Source organism: Callithrix jacchus, chromosome 7 (genome assembly GCF_049354715.1).
Source record: "Callithrix jacchus isolate 240 chromosome 7, calJac240_pri, whole genome shotgun sequence".
Lineage (NCBI taxonomy): Eukaryota > Metazoa > Chordata > Mammalia > Primates > Cebidae > Callithrix > Callithrix jacchus.
This window is the reverse complement of record NC_133508.1, coordinates 151555494-151579444: the sequence shown is the minus strand read 5'-3', so window position 1 is coordinate 151579444 and position 23951 is coordinate 151555494. Positions and strand designations below refer to the sequence as shown.

The 23951-nt window shown below is 36.0% G+C and overlaps 1 protein-coding gene across 3 annotated transcripts in view; it reads right to left on the bottom strand.

The window, feature by feature from the left end:
- The window catches only part of MAGI3 (membrane associated guanylate kinase, WW and PDZ domain containing 3), a 310874-nt gene that overhangs the window by 93056 nt on the left and 193867 nt on the right, over positions 1–23951 (bottom strand). For all 3 annotated transcript variants that reach the window (XM_017975031.4, XM_009001917.4, XM_002751252.6), the window contains exons 4-6: positions 22193–22402; positions 17019–17193; positions 12825–12904 (exon numbers count right to left, since the gene is read on the bottom strand). In XM_017975031.4, coding sequence (XP_017830520.1) covers positions 12825–12904; positions 17019–17193; positions 22193–22402 — 465 coding nt within the window. The remainder of the gene's footprint in view (positions 1–12824; positions 12905–17018; positions 17194–22192; positions 22403–23951) is intronic.

The following is a 23951-nucleotide window of genomic DNA, read 5'->3' as shown; positions in this document are numbered from 1 at the left end:
TCATGGTGGCAGGTGCCTGTAATCTCAGCTGCTCAGGAGGCTGAGGCAAGAGAATCGCTTGAACCTAGGAGGTGGAGGTTGCAGTGAGCTGAGACTGCATCACTGCATTCCAGCCTGGGCAATAGAGTGAGACTCTGTCTCAAAAAAGAAAAAGTATAAAAATGGCTGTGAGAATAGAAATTAGGAATTAATATGGATTTAGAGGAATTTAAGAAACAGATGATATATAAAAATTGTCTAGCAATGTGCCTACCACCAATGGATACTCAAGAAATGGCAGTTTTTTAAAGGTTAGAATTGATGGAACTTGGTAGTTAACTGCAACAAAGAGGAGAGTGAACAAAAGGCGAGGATGACAATCAATTTCTGATTCCAGCAGCTGGGAGGATGACACATCATCTGTTGAAGGCAGGAAAGGAAGGTGTTACATTTGAGTGATCTGTAGAACATCCTGGTAGAGATATATAACAAGCTCTTGGCCATATGAACCTGGTACTCAAAAGAAAAATATAAGAAGATAAAGATTTAAGAGACATTGTAGTTAAAGCTATGACAGTGGACATGATTACCTAGATAAACAGCAGAAAAAGGTGAAGAACAGAATTTTAAGCGCACTGGCATTTTAAGGAGCAGATAGAGAAAGTAAGAATCATCAGGGGGAATGGTGTAAAAGAAGACAGAAGAGGAGGGGCATGGTCAGCATTAAAAAATGCTTTGTAAAGGCTAAAAAAATAGTCTATAAGAGCAGGAGGTTACTGGTAACCCTGAAAAGGTAGGGGACAAAAGTCAGAATAACTGTAGTAACTGAAGAGAAAAATACAAGGTAGAGTCCTTAAGAATAGATGACAAAACAAAAACTTGCTTGTGAAAAAGATAGTATAAAAACTAAGGGGAGGGCTAGTCCAAGGGAAAATGTGTTTGGTTATTTTTGATATAGGAAAGACCTAACCTAACCATATTTTCCTGTGTATGAAGCCAAGGTATTCCCCCCAAAAGCTGTTTCAAAAGATAAAACTATTTTGGGCATATCAAGCAGCTGGTTGGTTCTAAATCTCATGAATTTATCCTTCTTTCCTCTTCCCAAAATAGGATTTTTCTTGTTTAAATGTAAGAGTTACAATTGTTTTCTCATGGTGGAGCACTATTCAGTTGATAATTTTCTTTTATCATTCTATAAGCTATGAAATATCAACATTTAACACATTTGTAAGCTGCATTTAGCAAAAATTTAATCTTTCTTTCATCATAAGAGAAATGGGATGGGTTGAGAGTAAAATGGATTCCTAATGTTATATTTCAAGACAACTACCTAACCAAAACACTAATTACTTTATTTGAATAGAAGACAAAATGTACATCAATTAAACCAAGCTGTTCAAGCTGTGTCCTTATACTGTATCTGAATACACAGCTGGGTTCAGAATATCAGAAGACTGGGAAGAAAAGGACATGTTTTAAAAACTGTAAGGTCTTTTTAGAAGATCTCAAATGTTCAGCAGAATATAAACAATATCCTAATATATAAAACCTACATTTAAAATATTATTCTTTTCAGCATCTACTTTGTACAAAGCACTGCAGAGACTACTCATGTGAATCAGATATAGTTTATCCTAAAAGTAGTCTTCTGTGGGGCTATTTTCCCCCTGTTGAGTGGGGAAAACAAAGTATAGAGAGAAAATGGTAAAGGATGGCTGAGCACAAAACAAAGAGACTCAATTTTCTACACTTTAGGCTCCCCCCCACCCCCTGAAGTATATGCAATGTTAAAGAGGTGTACTTGGTTATGTAGATGGGAGAGTAGCCCTTATTAATTTCAAACATTCCTAGAATACTGAATGCAATTTTGATCATTCTATTGTAAGAAAAAATATACTTAGAATAATCATAAAATGTATTGTCCACTTTTGAGAATAAAAAGGGATACTATTCATAATTAGCTGGAGCAAGAGGAATAAGCTGGGTTAGTCCTGGGCCAACCAAGACATATTCAGCTTTAATATAAAGAGCATTAGGGGGAAATGTTCATCCAATTCTTCAAATTCCTTAGAGAATAAAGAATGGGAGGAACGTTTCCAGTTTATCTGAGCCCCCTCACTTTCTTCCTAAAGGAAAAAAGAATGTCTTATCCGACTAGGGAGTTTCACACAATGAACTCAATATGCTTGGCTCAGGGAATCTTGAGTCTCTCACTGTTTTGGTTAACAGCCTGCCTGCAGAGGTGTATTCTGGTGTGTTCTCTGCCATGTCTGCCTGTTGTGAGGAGGCTTGTAGCTGAACACAGAGGCCAAAGACTAAGTGTTTATGTCTCCCTCCTGCAAGGGTGAAATAACAGCAAGGCCATATACATGTAGGGCTAACATTCATCCACTGGCATTCTGACTTCATCTGTCTGTCTCTGGTGTCTTATTTATCTGTTGACTACAAACTAGTGAATGAAGAATGCTTATTATTTATTGGCCACTCAGAGCCTTATAGAGATTAAAAAGTATTTTCAAAAGGGTGACCAAAATAATCTAGAGGATAGAGTAGCTCTTTTCTTTTTTCCCTTTCTTTCCCTTTTCCCTTCTTCCCTCCCTCCCTTTCTTCCCTCTTTCCCTCTTTTCAAACATTCAAGTCTCTACTAAAAGGATATATAGATGAATGTGTCAAAAATCATTGCTCTGAGTGTGGTAGCTAGTTACAATGCAATATAAGTGTGACAAGAGAGACATATCATATGGTACTACTGAGCACAGAGGAGAGAACATCTGCTTCCGACTTGCAATAGAATGACAGAAAGGGCTACAAAGAAATTACACTTTAGATTGGAGCTTAGAAGAATAATAGGTATGAGCCAGGTAGACACAGGAAACAAGACTGGTTCCTGGAAGAAGAATTGAGTATATGAAGGCAAGGGAGAGATAGTTAGAAAATTAGCTTTGGAAATATTAACTTGGTTTACATATTAACTCCAAGGTTTTTTGATCATGTAGCCTTTTTATTAAAAAATCTGGCACCTGCCCCTCTTCTAATATGTATATAATAAAGCATATGCAAAAATAGATGTTTTTAAAGGAAGTGATTAAATAAATACTTATGACTTTACCTTGAAGTTGAAAAAAGCTCATATATGGTCATATATGGTACACAAACAGCATCAGCTCTATCATTTTCTTACTATTAGTCTGGGTTTGCATATTTGTATTATCTTCAATCAGTAGTATTTTTGCAGAAATATTTTAAAGTGACATTATCATTTTATGTGAGGTTAGTTTAAAAACTATTTATCTAGTCTATAAATCTACTTAACTGGGCACAAGGGGCCCCATAAAATTTCACAGTGTCCTTAAAAAAAGAGGGAAGGTGTCACACCCATTCCTCCCTCAAGGCCTTCTGGCTAGGGTCTGTGATAATCTTGACATATGGAGTCAGTAAGAATGCTATTACCAATCTGTATGTAAAATAGTAGTGAAGCTTAGTTTCGTTTCTTTAGTAACGACATGATGAAAAAGAAGTTCTAATATTTTCTACTGGGTACTAGTAGATAATTTGAGTACCATCATTTTGGAAACCACAGGCATAAAAGATATATTAAAGAGAGAGAAAAAAACCAGAGGAAGAAAGACTAAGAATAATCCAAGTGTGTAGTGATTGAAAAAAATGGAAAGGAAGATATAGAAGAAAAGACACAGATAAAGAATGAATAATTATGTGAAAAAGCAAATGTAGTAAAATGTTAAATGTAATATTCTAGTGGTGGGCATATGTATGTTACTGTAAAATTCTTTTCATTTTCCTATATATTGAAACTTTTGCATAAGGATATACTGGCAAAAAGAGAAAAAAGAAAAAGCAACAGGACTTGAAAACTAAATAGGAAGTAGGGCAAGAAGAGAGGAAGAGGCAGTACCTATATGACAGAAAGAGAGACGCGGTGGTGTTAGGAGAAAGCTGTCAATTTAATTTTAAATAAGTTTATCTCAAGTACTAGTAGCGCAATCAAAACAAAGATTCAAAAACAAGATAAAACAGAAATATAATTCAGAACAAAAGACTATACTAGAGATTTTGTTAATGGGGCAGGCTACAGTAAACTGATAAAGCTATGAGAATAAATACAAGAAAAGGCAGAAAACTGAATTAAAACAGGGACCAGGAAGAAGAATGGAAGCCAGCTTATCTAGAGATAAGCTCTAGAAGACAAATACCATGCTCACTATCTAAAAAGTCAAATTCTATAGTAGTACATATTCTAGTTTGCCTTTAGAATGGCTGATTTCACCACAAGAAGTAACTTACTATTGAAAGCTTTATAGACAACTATGGTATAAAAATTATTTAAAAAATTATTTTTTGGGCTGGGCATGTTGGCTCGCACTTGTAATCCCAGCACTTTGGGAGGCTGAGGCGGGTGGATCACTTGACAAGGTCAGGAGTTCAACACCAGTCTGGCTAACATGGTGAAACCTCCATCTTTACCAAAAAATATAGAAATTAGCCAGGCCTGGTGGCATGCACCTGTAGTCCCAGCTACTGGGAAAGCTGAGGCACGAGAATCACTTGGACTTGGGAGGTGAAGGCTGTAGTGAGCCAAGATAGTGCCACTACACTCCAGTCTGGGCAACAGAGAGACTCCATCTTAAAAAAAAAAAAAAATTTGAGGTGTAATTTAAAAACAATAAAATCCACAACTCTTAAGTGTTCTTTTAATGGTTAAAAAAAAAAAAATCTGGCCGGGTGCAGTGGCTCAAGCCTGAAATCCCAGCACTTTGGGAGAATGAGGCAGGCGGATCACCTGAGGTGAGGAGTTTGAGACCAGTCTGGCCAACGTGGCGAAAGCCTGTCTCTACAAAAAAATTGGCCAGGTGTGGTGGCACAGACCTGTAATCCCAGCTACTGGGGAGGCTGAGGCAGGAGAACTGCTTGAACCTGGGAGATGGAGGCTGCAGTGAGCTGAGACTACGCCACTGCACTCCAGCCTGGGTGACAGAGCCAACTCAGTCTTGCTGTGGGGGACGGGGGAGAAATCAAGTGCTTTTGAATTATAAAAAGTGGGTTTTGGCAATTGCATATGCCTGTGCAACTGTCACCTCAACCGAGATGGAGAATACAGCATTCCAGAGAATTATCTTTTACCCCACTTCCACTCTCCCCAGTCATTTTCTGATTTCTATTACCTATATGAGTTTTGCCTGTTCTCAAGCTTTATATAATGAATAATTGAGAACCTACTCTTGTGTCTGGCTTCTTTTCCAACATGTTTCTGAGGCTCGTCCCCGTTGTTGGGTGTCAATCAACACTTTTTTCTTTTTACTGATAAGTAGTATTTTATTTTATTGCAAGAATATACCACAAATGGTTTATCCATTCTCCTTTTAATAGATATTTGGGATGTTTCCAGGTTTGAGTTATTAAGAAAAAGGTTGTCATAATCATTCTAGTCAAGTCTTTTGGGGAACATGTTTTCATTTCTCTTTAGATATTACCTCATAGGACACTGTCAAAAGTTCTAAAAAATGTTCAGAGGCTGTACTAATTTACATGCCAACTAATTTACACAGCCTTTGTGCCCCCACTCACAATAAATGAATATGCTAGTTGCTCTAAAATCTCATTCATCTTTGGTATTATCAGTGCATGTCATTTTACTGTATATAAAAATAATATTACATATTATATATTATATATGTATATTGGGGTACAAGTGATTTTTGCTTACATGGATTAACTGTATAGTAGTGAAGTCTGAGATTTTAGTGCACCCATCACCCAAGAAGTTTTCATTGTACCCAATATGTAGTTTTTATCCCTTTCCCCAATCCCACTCTCCTCCCTTCTGATTCTTCAATGTCCATTATACTACTGTTTGCCTTTGTGTACCCATAGCTTAGCTCTGACTTATAAGTGAGAACATACAATATTTGGTTTTCCATTCCTGAGTCACTTAGAATAATGGCTCCATTCAAATTGCTGCAAAAGACATTCATAGCTGAGTAGTATTCCATGGTGTGTGTATGTGTGTGTGTATATATACACACACACTCACATATGTATACACACACACATACACACACACATTTTCTTTATCCACTCATAATTTGATGGGCACTTAAATTGGTTCCATATGTTTGCAATTATAAATTATGCTATGATAGACATACATAAGCAGGTGTCTTTTTTATATAATAACTTTTTTCTTTGGGTAGGTACCCATAGTGGGATTCCTGGATCAAATAGTAGATCTAATTTTAGTTATTTAAGAAAGCTCCATACTGTTTTCCACAGAGGCTATACTAATTTACATGCCAACCAGCAGGGTATAAGCATTCTCTTTTCACCACACCTATGCCAATATCTATTGTTTTTTGCCTTTTTAATAATAGCCACTCTGGCTGGAATAAGATGGTATCTCTCCCTGTTTTTTTTTTTTTTTTTATTGCATTTTAGGTTTGGGGGTACATGTGAAGAACATGCAAGATTGTTGCATATGTACACACATGGCAGTGTGATTTGCTGCCTTCCTCCCCATCACCTATATCTGGCATTTCTCCCCATGCTATCTCTCCCCAACTCCCCACCCCCTGCTGTCCCTCCCCTATTTCCCCCCAACAGACCCCAGTGTGTGATGCTCCCCTCCCTGTGTCCATGTGTTCTCATTGTTCAACACCCACCTATGAGTGAGAACATGCAGTGTTTGATTTTCTGTTCTTGTGTCAGTTTGCTGAGAATGATGGTTTCCAGGTCATCTATGTCCCTACAAAGGACATGAACTCATCGTTTTTGATGGCTGCATAGTATTCCATGGTGTATATGTGCCACAGTTTCCCTGTCCAGTCTATCATCGATGGGCATTTGGGTTGTTTCCAGGTCTTTGCTATTGTAAACAGTGCTGCAATGAACATTAGTGTGCATGTGTCTTTATAGTAGAACGATTTATAATACTTTGGATATATACCCAGTAATGGGATTGCTGGGTCAAATGGAATTTCTGTTTCTAGGTCCTTGAGGAATCGCCACACTGTCTTCCACAATGGTTGAACTAATTTACACTCCCACCAACAGTGTAAAAGTGTTCCTATTTCTCATTGTGTTTTTTTAAATTTACATTTCCCTGATGATTAGTGATGCTGGGTATTTTTTTCCATATGTTTGTTGACCACTTGTGTATCTTCCTTTGAGATATGTTCATTCATGTCATTTGCTCACTTTTTACATTTTGCTGACATTATTTGGTGGGCTTTATTTATTTCTGATTTGTTTGAGTTCCTTGTAGATTCTGGATATTGGTCCTTTGTTGGATGCATAGTTTGCAAATACTTTCTCCCATTCTGGAGAAATATTACTGTCTTATGATTATTTCTTGTCTTATGATTATTTCTTTTTCTGTATAGAAGCTTTTTTGTTTAATTAGGTCCCACTTATTTTTGTTTTTGTTGCATTTGCTTTTGAGGTCTTTCTATGTTCATCAAGGATATTGGTCTGTAGTTTTATTTTTTTGTTATGTCTTTTCCTGGTTTTGGTATCAAGGTGATACTGGCTTCACAGAATGAGTTAGAAAGGATTCCCTCTTTCTCAATCTTTTGAAGTATTTTCAATAGGATTGATACCAACTCTTCTTTGAATGTATGGGAGAATTTGGCTGTAAATCCATTTGGCCTTGGGCTTTTTGTTGTTGTTGTTGGCAATTTAAAAATTACTGATTCAATCAGTAATTACTGATTGTATGTTTCCACGAATTTATCCAGTCCTCTAGATTTTCTAGTTTGTGTGCATAGAGGTTTTCATAGTAGCCTCAAATTATCTTTTGTATTTCTGTGGTGTTTGTTGTAATGTCTCCATTTTCATTTCTAATTGAGCTTATTTGAATTTTTTATCTTCTTGGTTAATCTAGCTAATGGTGTATAGATTTTGTGTGTCTTTTTCAAATAACTGGCTCTTTGTCTCTTTGACCTTCTGTGTATGTATATGTGTATGTGTGTGTATTTATGTACCCATATGTGTGTGTGTGTGTGTCTATATATATATGTACAACTTTGTTTTTATTTTATTTTTTGAGGCAATCTTGCTTTGTTTCTCAGGCTGGAATGCAGTGGCACAGTCTCTTCTTACTGCAGCCTCTGCCTCCTGGGCTCAAGTAATCTTCCCACCTCAGTCTCTGGAGAAGTTAGGACCACAGGTATACACCACTATGCCTGGCTAATTTGCGTGTGGTGTTTTTTTGTTTTTTTTTTTGGTAGAGATAGGGTCTTACCATGTTGCTCAGGCTGCTCTTGAACTCCCAAGCAATCCCCTTGCCCTGGCCTCCTAAAGTGCTGGAATTATAAGCATGCGCCACTGTACCTGGCCTATTGTTTTTGTTTGTTTCAATTTCAGTTAATTTTGCTCTCAACTTTGTTATTTCTTTTATTCCACTAACTTTGGGTTTGCTCTTATTTCTCTAGTTCCTTGAGTTATGACATTACGTTATCAATTTGTGATCTTTCAGACTTTCTGATGTAGCAATTTAGTGCTATACACTTTTCTCTCAGCACTGCTTTGCTGTATCTCAGATGCTTTGATAACTGATGTCACTATTATCATTCATTTCAAATAATTTTAGTATTTCCATCTTGACTTTGTTCTAAACCCAAAAATCATTTAGGAGCAGACTGTTTAATTTCCATGCATTTGTATAGTTTTTAGGGTTCCTTTAGGAGTTGATTTCTAGTTTTATTCCACTGTGGTCTAAGATACTTGATATGATTTTGATTTTTAAAAATTTATTGAGACTTGTATTGTGGCCTATCATATGGTCTATTTTGCAGAATGTTCCATGTGCTGATGAGAAGAATGTATATTCTGCAGTTCTTGGGTAGAGTGTTTTGTAAATATCTGCTGGGTTCATTTGTTCCAGAGTGTGGTTTAAGTCCAGTGTTTTCTTGATTTTCTGCCCCAATGATCTGTCCAGTGCTGTCAGTAGAGTGTTGAAGTCCTCACTATTATTGTGTTGCTATCTCTTTTCTTAGGTCTAGTAGCAATTGGTTTATGAATCTGGGGGCTCTAGAGTTAGGTGTATATATATTTAGTATTGCAATATCTTCTTGTCAAATAGATTCTTTAATCATTGTATAATGACCTTCTTTGTGTTTTTTTTTAACTGGTGTTGCTTTAAAATATGTTTTATCTGACATAAAAATAGCTACTCCTGCTCACTTTTGGTTTCCACTTGTGTGAAATATCTTTTTCCAATCTTTTACCTTGAGTCTATAAGACTACCTATGTGTTAGGTGAATCTCTTCAAGACAGCAGATATTTGGTTTGTGAATTATTATCCATTCTGCCAATCTTCATCTTTTAAGTGAGCATTTAGACCATTTACATTCAATATTAATATTGAGATATAAGGTGCTATTCCAGTCATCATGTTGATTATTACCTAGTACTCTGTTTTCTTCACTGTGCTACTGTTTTATAGGCCATGTGAGTTTTATGCTTTCAAGATGTTCTATTCTGGTGCATATCAACTTTTTGTTTCAAGATTTAGAAGTCCTTTTACCATATGTTGTAGGGCTGATCTGGTAGTGTCAAATTCCTTCAGCATTTACTTGTCTGAAAAAGGCTTTATTTCTTCTTCATTTATGAAACGTGGTATTGCTGGAATCAAAATTCTTGGCTGACACTTACTATGTTTAAGGTGGTTGAAGATGGGACCCCAATCCCTTCTGGCATGTGAGGTTTCTGCTGAGCGCCAGATTACTTTACTGTAGTCCTTCTAAAGGATATAGATGGTATCTCTAGCCCTCATAGCGGATGTTGATGGTATCTCACTGTAGTGGTAACTAATGATAAGCAACTTTCATGTTCTTCTTGACTATTTTTTTATCTTTTTTGTGAAGTGTGTAAGTCCTCTGGTCATTTTAAAAACAACTTTATTGAGGTGTAATTTACATAACAATTCATCTGTTTAAGTATACAGTTCAATGATTTTTAATAATTTACTGAGTTGTACAACTATCACCACAATCCAGTTTTAAAATGTCTTCATTACTCCAATAAGAGTCCTCATGCTGCTTACAGTTAATTTCTATTTTTATCCTTAGTCCAAGGCAACCACTAACCTATTTTCTATTGCCACAGATTTGCCTATTTTGGACATTTCATACAAAGAGAACCAAACAATATCTGGCCTATTATGTCTAACTTCTTCACTTGGCACATTTTTGAGGTTTGAACATAGAGTATTCTGCTCCTTTTTATTGCTGAATAGTATTCCATTGTAGTGTTATACCACATTTTATTTATCCACTCATTGGTTAATGGACAATTGGGTTGTTTCCACTTTTTGGCTATTATGAATAGTGCTGCTATGAATATTTGCATGCAAGTCTTTATGAGGACTTTTATTTTCATTCCTCTTGGGTAGATACCTAGGAGTAAAATTACTAGGTCATACAGTAAATTTATATTTAACCTTTTAAGAGGCTGCCAAACTCTTCTCCAAAGTGGCTATACTATTTTCCAATGGCACAGCAATGTAAAAGGGTTACTGTTTCTCCCTATCCTTCCCAAAATTAGTTATCTGGTTTTTTTTAATTGTTATTGTTATAGTCATTCTAGTGGGTGTAAAGCAGTAGATCACTGTGGTTTTAATATGCAAAACACTAACGACTAATAATTTTTAATATCTTTTCATGTTTTATGGATTATTTGTATATTTTCTTTGATGAAATGCTCATTAAAATATTTTGCCCATTTTAAAATTTGGCAATATTATTGAGTAGTAAAGAGTTCTTATAGATTGTGAATTTAATTCTTTTGGCAAATACATATTGCAAAGTCTGTGACTTTGTCTATTTATTTTTCAATGGTATCTTCTGAGGAATAGAAATTTAAAATTTCTATTACATGGAAAATATTAATTTTTTCTTCTATGGTTCATACTTTTTGTGGCCTGTATAAGAAATCTTTGCCAATTCTGACGTCATGAAGATACTCTACTATATTTTCTTCCAAAAGCTTTATGTTCTAGCTTTTATAGTTAAGTCTTTGATCATCTAAAATTAACTGTTTGTATGAAGTGAGGTATAGTTGAGATCCATTTTTCCATATCAATATCCAGTAGTTCTCTGGCATCGTTTGTTAAAAACACTTTTCCTTTCCTCATTGAATTGAGTTGGCACCTTGGTTGAAAATCAAGTGACTACATACATGTGCATTGATTTCTAGAGTCTCTATTTTGTTTTACTGATCTATTTATCTATCCTTATGTCAGTACCAAACTGTCTTTATCACTGTAGCTCTAAAATAAGTTTTCAAATCTGGTACCCTATGTCCTCCAACTTTGTCTTTTTTGTAAGGTTGTTTGGCTAATGAACACTATATATATTGTCTATTACTATTATTATCATCATTATTTTGAGAAAGGGTCTCACTCTGTCACCCAGGCTCGAGTGCAGTGGTGTGATCACAGCTCACTGCAGCCTCAACCTCCTGGGCTCAAGTGATCCTCTCACCTCAGCCTCCCAAGTAGCTGGGAGTACAGGTGCATGCTACCAGCCCCAGCAAGTTTTTGCATTTTTAGGAGAGACAGAGTTTCACCCTGTCATCAGGCTAGTCTTGAACCCCTGGGCTCAAGCGATCACATCCACATTGGCTGTAATTACAGACATGAGCCACCATGCCCACCCTCTTGTCAATTATTTTAAGTCTTCCTTAATGTCTTCCAATTATGTTTTGTAGTTTTTAGTGTTGAGAACTTGCACATCGTTCAGAAGATTAGTTCCAACTTATCTAACATTTTTCGATGCTGTTGTAGAGAGAATTTTAAACAATTCCTTTTCCTGATTGCTTCTTCCTAGAAAACTCTAAACATTATATTATAATTATGCTGCACAACTATGTGGAAATTCTATTTATTTTTATAGATTGGACTTCAATACAAGGAGGACTACTGTGAACCTCATTTTAAGCCACTTATTTTTAAAAACCAATTAATACATACTTTCTGATTAGTAATATAAAACAAATGCAAATTTTATTCATTTGCAAAGGTGAAGATACAGCAAACAATTTTGGATGAAGTAAATTCTATACTTATTTACAAAACTCTACTCTTTTAAAAAATTTGTTTATTTATTATTTTTTAGAGATGCGGTCTCACACTCTTGCCCAGACTGGAGTGCAGTGGCATGATCACAGCTCACTGTGATCTCAAACTCCTAGGCTCAAGCAATCTTCCCATTTCAGATACCCATATAGCTAGGACTAGAGGTATGTGCCACCATACTCAGCTCAAAACTATAATGTTAAATATAATCTATAATATATAAGACAGGTAAGTGCTATTATCTGATGATTCTTAGAGAAATAATTTTTCCTTTAAGCAGTAAAAAGTAAATGCGTATACATGTGGGGACCTATATTAAAGACTTCCATTGAATTTCTACTGCTGCTATAAATGGCTAAGGAATAGCTATAGCTATAGATACTTGCAAATCTATTGTAATGTATACTAAATATACTCAAAAAATTTCAAAAGACATGATAAACCTACCTTATGGTTAAGGATGTGCCTAATTTTGAATATTTATTTAGATTTTTAAAAGTCTGTCTTCAGGACAGATGTCAACAAAAGGACAAATGTATTTTACTGGTTTTTTTTAGAGTTATGTAATCCTCAAAAAGAAATCTCTCATAAAATTAGATGTAATGACATAATTAGTTGGTTATGGTATCTACCTACTGCTATTGTGCTTGTGTACATTACTGTTTGTTTAGGGTTTTGGAAAACTCATTATCTGAGCAAGAAGAGCAAGAAAGGATTAAAAGAATAAGTATGACAGAAAAAGTGCATGAATCTCTACCTCCATCTTCACAGTCTTCAGGGGCTTTGGCTTTCTTACAAAGACGAGGATCCAACCAGGTGGTTGTCTTGGTATTGTGGCTGTAGAATAAAGATTTTAATTAGAAACAGTAAAATAAAGGAGGAGAAAATTATTTCAAAAGTAAAGATTAAAAGTGACTAAAAGGTATATGATGTTTGAACACTAATCTCCTACAGCTCCATTTGCACAGCTCAGATTCATTCATTAACCCTATTGTTCTCAGTCTACTTCAAAATTTCCACAAAGGAATGGTAACGCTAGAGGCACTAACTTAAGAATCGAACTTTGAAGAAGGCCTAAAATGCCACGAATGGAATAACAGACACTATTTAAGTAGTTAAAAATGTTTCCAAAGGTGGGTGCATAGCCACATACTGTGCATTAACTAGCCAAAAGTACTACACTGAAAACCTTGTTTGCTCAGTGGCTAAACTCCTTCCTCCTTCCCTTCAAAAACTACTATATTTCTTGCCTGCCTGTAATATGTAGGTAGGATGTTGGGAGCTGGAATATAAAAATAAATGAACAATTAGGTAGAGCCCCTGCCCTCAGGGACTTTTTAAAATAAAATAGAATAAAATAAAACAAAGAGTTTCAAGTGGCTGTTGCTGCTACATGCAAGTAAAAGCAACAGGTATAGTTAAACTCCACTCTGTAAAACTAAGTTTTCATCAGCATGGTCCACACTGGAAAAAAGGAAAGGATAAAAATATCCTGTCCTCTGACTCATTTCATGAAATAGGCCAAAGATGACTTTAGAGAGCAGTATTTGTTTAATTTCATTATATGTCATAGTCAGTTACCTTCAGACCAGGTCATCATGCATCCCGATACTAATACCCAAGCAAAACTATCTCATTGCTTAGTGGACAGTGTTAATTTAAATACCTTAAATACAAGAATATTAAAGAAAGAAAAAGTCATGGAAGAAAACACATAGGAAGGGAATAAAATGTAAATTAAAGTTATTACTGTTATTACTATCATGATTTTGACACAGAGTCTTGCTCAATTGCCCAGGTGCAGTGGCATGATCACAGCTCAGTGCAGCCTTGACCTCCTGGACTCAAGTGAACCTCCTGCTTCAGCTTCCCAAGTAACTGTGACTACAGGTGTGCACCACGATACCCAACAACTTAAAAACTTTTTATTTGTAGAGACAGGGCCTTGCTATGTTGCCTAGGCTGGTTTTGAACTCCTGGGCTCAAGTGATTCTCCTGCCTAAAGTTATTATTGGCGTACCATGTCATACTTAACTGAAGTAATTAACTGTTATTAATTAGCAACAATGAATGTAAACAAGTTATCTTTCCTGAGTGTGTTTAACACGAGATAAACTCACTAATTTCTGCCTTGACCTTAGATAGGTCACTCTTAGAAAATGAAGCCAAAAGGTTTCAGGGAATTAATAACATCTTCTATACCTTTTCTAACCCCTCAGGTACTTGTAGAGCTATATAGCCATTGCTTGGTATAATACTGGTTGGTAGAATGTGATAGAAACACTTCTTTTATATGCTGGATAATAGCTAATTTCTGTAGGAAAAAGTGGGATTGTTTCTAGAAAGTCTATATTACTCATTCTATTAGAGAAATAATCTCCCCAAATTTGAATTTTCTTTTTGCTAAAAAAACTTTTTAGAAAATGAAAGGGATGAGAACTCAGGGGCCTAGGAGCCACACAGATTATTAGGGAAACAATAACAACAACAACGCGAAATACCTTGCTAAACCAAACTAAAAACTGCTACTTGAGAAAAGCTTAACTTAGGTTCCTGTGATCCAAAATTTTATTGCTAAATTAGCAGATGTAGACAATTCGCTAAAATTTTACCCAACATTTTCCAAGGAGAAGACATATCCATAGGGGCTATTCCCAAAACATAAGAACTAAAGTCTAAAGACCTATATGAATATTCTTTTCTTACAGCTGGATTTTTCAACAGTAGCAGTAGTACAGATCAACCATGTTATACCAAACAAAACAGTTTTATCTAGCAGCAAATATTTAACTATATTCTACACATTAACCCTTTATAATATATGTTTTAGAAATATTTTCTCCTATTCTATATATTGCTTCTTCACTCTGTCGATTGCTTTGCTATGCAGAAGTTTTAAAGTTTGTTGTTGTCCCTTTTTCTCTACTTTTGCTTTTGTTGCCTGTGCTTTTGGTATCATATCTAAGAAGTCCTTGACAAATCCAATGTGATAAAACTTTTTCCTTATGTTTTCTTCCTTTTTATAATTTCAGGTCTTACGTTTAGATCTTTAATCTATTTAAATATATTTAACTATAAAAACATTTCTTTTAATAATTATTCTCCCCCTTTAATTTACTAACTTACTCCTGTTTGCAGGGTGAAGTACTGTTAGATTCAATCTCATAATCTGTTTTTAAAGATATTTTAGCTACTTCTAATGACTCTACACCTTATTTTCGGGTTTAGTTCTAAAGTCAGCATGAAAGTCAAAAGTGTAAATTGCCCTTAATAAGCCCCTGAAGGTTGTCAATAAAGAAGAATATACGACCTGATTGTACCTGTTTTATATAATTGTGGTAATGAATGTTTATATAAATGTATAACCTCATCAATAACGTGCCATATACAGAACTACTATATAAAAACTAGAATCCTATTTGGTATAGCAAGATGCTCACTCTTTTGGAAGGCTATGGAATTGGGACCATCTGAGGAAACAGATTCAAGTCCCCCACTCCAAATTCATTTGTAAGTATATGTTCTTTGAGTGTAATGCCCAGTGCCAAATATTTTAACTGTTGTTAATTGTTATATTCTGTAACTGTACTACATTAATATTCTACCTTTGGGCAAATTAAGATGAGAATTACAGCGACATGAGAATATAAAAATTATTTATGATAAAACTTTCAATAATTACTTGCATAATAATATTCTCTGGTGCAAACAACATATAATTTTAGGTTGATCTAATACATGTGGTATTCAGTGTCTCTATAAATATATTAATAGTGCTTTTCCTTTAAAATGGTGTTTTTGTGAACTTAAATTTGTACCAATAACTCTGAATCAATATTTTCTTCCTATATCATTTAATTATATTGCCTGAACATGTCAAACCCAAACTCTAGAACTGAAAATATTTAGCTCAGATAATAATATGCTCCTACTCATGATGACAGTTCTTTTTTTTTTTTTTTTGAGACGGAGTTTCGCTCTTGTTTCCCAGGCTGGAGTGCAATGGCACAATCTCGGCTCACCACAACCTCTGCCCCCTGGGTTCAGGCAATTCTCCTGCCTCAGCCTCCTGAGTAGCTGGGATTACAGGCACGCGGCACCATGCCCAGCTAATTTTTTTGTAATTTTTAGTAGAGACGGGGTTTCACCATGTTGACCAGGATGGTCTTGATCTGTTGACCTCGTGATCCACCCGCCTCGGCCTCCCAAAGTGCTGGGATTACAGGCTTAAGCCACCGTGCCCGGCCCGACAGTTCTTAAAATCCTCATTAAGCTGGACAATCTACCTAAAAGTTTTTTAAACAGTAAAGCAAATTTTTTTTAATTTTTTTAACCCTTTATTCTTTATGTTTTTCATCATATGTGATGAACTGTTTTTAATCCTCTTGCTCTTATAAAACTAGAAGTCAAATATACTATTCCTTTATCCAAGTCAAATAAAAATGAAATGTCAGATTAAATCAGATTAAAAATCAACTGTCAGTTTTATGGAAAAAAAATATATATGTATATATATATATATATATTTGAGACGGAGTCTTGCTATGTTGCCAGGCTGGAGTGCAGTGGTACAATCTTGGCTCACTGCAACCTCTGCCTCCTGAGTTCAAGCAATTCCCCTGCCTCAGCTTCCCGAATACCTTGGACTACAGGTGTGCTCCACCATGTCCAGCTAATTTTCTGTATTTTTAGTAGAGATGGGGTTTTACCATGTTGGCCAGGATGGTCTTGATCTCCTGACCTTGTGTTCCACCCACCTCAGCCTCCTAAAGTGCTGGGATTATAGGCGTGAGCCACTGTACCTGGCCTTATGAAAAATATTTTTAAAGAAAGAAAAACATTTAAATGAGTCTTCTGAAAAAGTTATGTATCCAAAAGGAGGTTTAAAAACATCTTAGGCAATCCTCATTGGTGTTAGGGCACATTAGAAGAGATAGAGACGTTTGCTTACTCAATGAAGTAGATCATCCCTGTGTCAGTGTAGGCCATTTCCCAGTTTTTGGGCAGTGGTTCCAGAGTCTCATCTCTCATCATATAATTTCTAAAGTCCATGGAGCTATTTGTTTGGTTATAACTCGGAACAGTCTTCATCCAGTCAGATGACTCAGAATGCCTCTCTCTGTTTTCTGCCATTGTTCAAAACAGAACAGTGTGAAAAGCAGGTAAAGTTACATTCTTCTTCCAACAGTATCTTTCATTTATAAAAAAATTCCAAATACACAAATATTGCAAATTTCTTGTCTATTATGTCCACATTCTGCTATAAATTTTAAAATACATATTCAACTCTTTTCCTCTACTAATTGACACCTCTGATGCTAGTCTGGGAAAGAAGCAAAAAACAACACTAGAATTAATTCAGTATAAATCTTAATAAGCCACAGCAGCTACAGCAAGCACTAATGCAGTCCTTTTATGCATCAGGTTCTATTTTAAGTGCTTTCTATATGCTAACTCATAATCATCACAGCAACCTTGTGAGTATCTATTATTACTATTCCTGTTTTATAGATTGAGAAAAATAAGGCACAGGGAGGTTAACTTAACTTAGTCAAAATTATACTGCCAATAAATAGCAAAGCCATTATTTGAATCTAAATGGTCTATGCTCTTATCTGCTATACTAAGCTGTCTTGTACACATTTAACACTGGCCTTTAAATAATAGTAATTAAAAAAATTACACTCTAATAGAGTTCCTGTTGTTAAATATAATTCTCTGTTTAGTAATATTAACATCCTTTTAGAGTCCCAAAGCCCATAAGGTAGGTAAAAATACTAAAATTTGGGTACTGTCTAGGGAGTTCACAATTCTTGTACTTAAAACTTGTTTCTAAAACTTAAACGATGCTATGATCACTATAACAACTTCAAATTCCAGGCAATGCCTCAGAATCAGAGAATCTGAGAGATCTTATATATCCTTAGATATCTTTCTCTATAGTATTTCAACTCCAACCATCCTTTATCTAACCATGCCCTACTACTTACTACCTTTCACTGTTCCTTATCTTCTACCCATTTCTCCATTGCCCTGCTAAGCCAAATTAAATTCCACTATGAGCCACTATAATTATTCCCTTTTAAATATTCCTGATTCCTTTTCCCTCACCTAACTTCATAATACTTGCCTGGGTAAATCATAACTCTGCTTAAATCCTACTCTCCACCTACTCCATATCAGTATATGCAGCTGAATACAGGCAATGCTGACAAGTTTACTTTAAATTCATGATCATTAACCTTCAGTGGGCATTTAATGATGCATAATGATCACAGTACATTTCTTTAGTCGATTCACTCTGACACTCTCCAAGACAATTATTTCATACTTTCTTTCTCCTTAAATCATCCACTACTTTTCCCTTATCTTTAATCTCATATGATGACCTTGTATCTTATTTCACTAAGAAAACAGAAGCAAGCAGAAGAAAACGTCCACAAACTCCCACCATCACATCTACACAGCAACTGTGCCCATTGACTCCACCATCTGTTACTGTGGAAGAACTGTCTGTACTCCTAGCTAGGGCTAACCCTCCAATTATAAATTATATTCCATTCTCTCTTGTTTACAGCAATTCTTTCACTCTCATTCCTGCATCACCAGTCTTCTCTATTAGATCATATCTATCCACATAAAAACATGTTCTCAGTTCTGCAAAACGAAAATAATTCTCTTTACCCTTTGGCAGCCAAACTATTTCTTTCCTCTTTACACCAAACCACTTGAAATAGTTGATATTTGCTATATCCGCTTCCACTCTTCCAGTTATCTCTGGACCTCACTCCAACAAGGCTTTTAAATACCTATCATTAAACTATTCTTATCAAGGTCATCAATAACCTCCACATTGCTAAATTCAATGATCATTTCTCAGTTCCATCCTACTTGAGTTAACAGCAACATGTGATTGCTTCTTCCTTGCACATTCAATAACCTCCTAACTGCTATCCCTATTTTGTCCATGTCCTCCTTTTGCCTATTTGCAATACAGTAATTAGAATAAGCCTGTTAAAAACTGTTGTACCATGTTATTCTTTGAATCAAAACCCACAATGGTTTCTCATCTTAGAATAAAAACCCAAATAATTACAATGACCTACAAGATCCTCTATGATATGCAGCATTCCTCCCTCCTCATACCCATCATTATCTGACTGATCTTATTGGTTACTATTCTATTCTGTTGACTTCCCTCACTCTGCTCCAACTACATAGAATGCACTGTTCACATTGCATCCAATCACTCTGGTTTCCTTGCTATTGCCTGAATATTCTAGGTATGCTCCCATCTCAGGGCATGTGCACCTCCAGTTCTGTTTGTCTAGAATGTTCTTCTCCCAAATATTTTTACTTTACTCACTTCTTTCAAGTCTTTTCTTCCACTCTGTCTAAAATTGCAAACCTTGGCCACCACATCTTACCACCTCCTGCTCTGCTTTATTTTTCTCTGTAGCACCATCTAACACACAATGTATATTATTCATTTAAGTTGGCCAGTTCTGTCTCTCCCATCAGAAAGTATAGTTCCTGATGAGTTTTTGTCTGTTTTGTTCACTGCTTTATTTCTAGCACTTAGAACAATGGCATTTAGTATTCTAGTAAGTGCTTACTATGCATTTGTTCAACAAATAAATGAATCAAACACATGATTTATTTTACATGCAGAAAAAATGATAGAACTTAAAAGTGCCTAATGTATAAACCAATCTGGAGAGGAGCTACACTGTTGGGAAATAACCATGTTGGGGAAAAGCAAAAGAAAGTATATGATCTATAATACTTTTCTTAACATAGTTCCAAGCGATTGAATAAAGGAGTTTGCTTAATAGCCAATGACTTGGGAAGATGTTCTTTATATAAAACCATTTCTTAGAAAAAAATTATAATTATTACATAGTATGTTATTGTACGTGGCCATTTTAGCATTCTTTTCGGTTATTTCTTCAGCAAGATATAAAATAATAAACATATAGGTGTACACAAATAAAGCTTTAGCTATTCTCTCCTCATTTCCACTCTCCCACAATTTTCTGATTTTTCAAAGCAGGGATTCAAAAGTGATACACAGGCCAGGCACGGTGGCTAACGCCTTGTCATCCTAGCAGTTTGGGAGGCTGAGGTAGGCGGATCACCAGAGGCAAGGAATTCGAGACCAGCCTGACCAACATGGTGAAAACCTGCCTCTACTAAAAACACAAAAATTATCCAGGCAGGTGGCAAATGCCGGTAACCCCAGCTACTCAAGAGGCTGAGACATGAGAATTGCTTGAGCCCGGGAGACAGAGATTAATTGCAGTGAGCCAAGATTGCACCACTGCACTCCAGCCTGAGCAACAGAGGGAGACTGTCTCAAAACAAACACCCAAAAGCAATACACAAAGCAATTGATTTGTTAACTATTCCAATTGATTAGTTAACTAACAATTGATTAGTTAACTAACTAAATCAATTAGTTAGTTAAATTTCCCCAACTGATTAGTTAACTAACAACTACAGTTAATACTTATTCAGAAGGTGAATTCTGTCTGTAGGCAGGTGCTTTGTATTTTTTCACTTAAGTGTTCTGCATATTTCCTATTACAAAGAAATATGTAATTCAATGTAAGTGTCCTATGGTATCTATACATAAGAGGTAGTATACGAACTGCCTGTCACATACCCTTGGACATTCTCCCTTTAAATATTAACATCAAGTGTATGTGACATCAGTTTAACAAGTCACTTACACGAAGCATAAACTATAGAGATTATAAACGAGTTTACCTCTAAAAGAACTGCAGTGATCACTGAAAGGCTCTGTATTAGGAAGTATAAAAAGAAAATTTTCTTTTCCCTTAAATCAAGAACATATAAATTCCTATATTGGGAAAGGTTCATGGTCTCCAATTCTGTTTAGCATTTTTATATGTTAGCAGACTTAATTTTGTGGGATAGCAAAGCTGATATCAACATTAAAAGGCTCCACGGTATAATGATTTCCCTTAGTAATTCCTATAAATGAGAAATGAATTCACCTAAACCTTTTAAAACCTGTTTTTAGTATTTACACTTGAATACATTGGGGTAATCCATTTAACATTAAACATACTATGTGGCATAACTACGTAAAAAGTTAGGACTATAAAACAGAACTCACACTCTGGAGTGGGAGATAATGAACGTATTAACTTAATAAACATAATATACATATAAAATCTTCATAACTGATGAAAGAAAAGATCAGGGTGCTTTGGGAAAATGATAAGGAAATGGGTTCTGCAAATTTGAGAATTTCAGTTCCTATTACATGCCAGGCATTGTTTTTGATGGAAGAAAAAGAACTGTGAACAAAAAAAGCAAAACTCCAGCCCCGTGAAATTTACATTCTAGTGTTCTGAATGGAATTTTTCCAATGAATACAACTGAATAAGCTCAGCTGTGATTCTATGGTTTCCTAGTTATACTCTCAGTTACAAGTCTAAGAACCCTCTAAGCAATCACCACATTAATTAGCACTACTCAAAAGAAGCAGATTCTTCACCACTGAATTTCTGTTGGCTTTACATTTAATGAAGAAAGTCATATTTGAAAATTTTCTATGAGTGAATCCAAAATTTAAATTCAAAATATTACACACAAACCTTTTAGATAATTTTTACCAGCATACTTTCAAGCCCTATTTACTTTGTTTAGGCTGAAGTCTACATTCTAAAACATCCATATATTGTTTACATCCTGTAAAGAAAGACATAGGCCAACAAGATTCCCATATTCCAACATCAGAGGCGAATCTCAAATATTTTAGACAGCAGGGTAATGGCATATATTTATTACTAATGATAGCTGATCATTAATTTATCCAAATTGGAACAACTCACTGTAGCTTACAGAAATACACTTTGCTCCACATACAACCTTTACAAATATATTAAAACCCCATCACTTGCTCTCCATATGCTTTGTAAAAAAGTTTAGTGCTTTTAATTCAACGTAATAGCAAAATCAATCTAGACGATCAGTTAGAAGTTATTCATCTATCCATGGCATGTGTATACCTATGTAACAATCTTATATGACCTGAACATGTACCCCAGAACTTAAAGTACAATTAAAAAAAAAAAGTTGTTCATCTTTACAAACCTGTGTTTCCACTGCCATTAATAGCTTCTTTGTCCTCATCTTCTTCCTCTTCAGGAAGAGAGCTATCCATTCTTTCCATCTTGCTGACAGATGTAGTTCGTTTTCTTTGAGATTCTGCATCAAACTCATTATCAAAGAGGACCTGATCAACTGGATCAGGCTGAAAAGGGCTGGGTTCTGCTGGAGGCTTGGGAGTTCCATAGAAGTTTCCTGAAATGAGTAAAATAGCAGCTGAAAGTACTAATGTTGAATTAAGAGTCAGAGCAATATAACCTAGCGTATGTATCTGCCCTGTTTTTCACAATAAAGATTTGAAAAATCTACCACAGGGCTGGGCATGGTGGCTCATGCCTGTAATCCCAGCACTTTGGGAGACCGAGGTAGGTGAATCATTTGAGGTCAGGAGGTCAGCTTGGCCAACATGGTGAAACCCATCTCTACTAAAAATACAAAAAATTAGCCAGGTGTGTCAAATCCCAGCTACTTGGGAGACTGAGGCAGGAAAATCACTTGAATCTGGGAGGCAGAGGTTGTAGGGAGCTGAATGCGCCACTGCACTCCAGCCTGGGCACAGAGCGAGACTCTACCTCAAAATAAAAAAAAAAAGAAAAAAAAAGAAATGAAAAAAAACTTTTAAATATCTACCATTGGCCAAAAGGGGGTACTCACCTTAGGATAAGAGGGAGCAGAAAGAGGGGGAAGAACTAATTTCTCAAGTGCTCTTCACCATATATTATTTAATATTTTAACACTATTTGTTTAAGGCCAGGAAGTTGACTGTATGTATGTAGATTATTCATTCCTAAAGGGATGCCTTACATGGGTTCTGAATTAGGACATAATTTGTGAATTTAAATTCACTGATGCTGTCATGTAAGACTAATTGGCATAAAAGGTGGGGGTAAATGAGGATAAAACTAACTGAAATAATCTTTTTCTGAGGTATAAGATAATAAACTATTTTGGTAAGATAAGAAAGTATGTGGGTAAAGGTTAAGCTAAGAACTAACCAGTTCGTATAAAAATGTAGGCTGTTAACATAATGAAACCCCATCTCTACTAAAAATACAAAAATTAGCTGGGCGTGGTGGCAAGTGCCTGTAGTCTCACCTACTCTGGAGGCTGAGGCTGTAGAATCACTTGAACCTAGGAGGCAGAGGTTGCAGTGAGCCCATATTGCGCCACTCCACTACAGCCCAGTGACAGAAAGAGACTTGGTCTTAAAAATAAATAAATAAAATAAAAAAGTAGATCAATTCAAGATGGTGCAGTAAGAACAACTCAGGATCGCAGCTCTCAGTGAACGCGCAGAGGGTGAGTCAAAGCCGCATTTCCAGAAGGATCTTTGTTGCCCACAGCACGGGGAAATTCCCAGGTGTAGGAGAGACACAGGACACAAGTGCAGCCGTTTTGGCTGTTGCGGCCGCTTTGGCTGGCGCCTCAGTGCAGCGGCACTCCACAACACTCTGCACAAAACACACTGGTCCTGGTGCCCTGCTAAACCGGCAATCTGAGATTTGGGAGGGCAGATTAGCATATCCATCTGATTAAACGGGACTTGGACAGTGAGCCAGACCAGGAAATTCCTGGGAAATGGCGTTTGAGCCAGTGCAGTGGGTCACTGCATGGGAAATCACACAGATCCCAGTGCCCTAATAGCGGGCAACTGAAACACCTGGGAGAGAGCCATCTGTTCAACTTTATAAAAAAAAAAAAAAAAAAAAAAAGGTGCTCTGAGGCAGAAAGCCAGGCAAGCAGG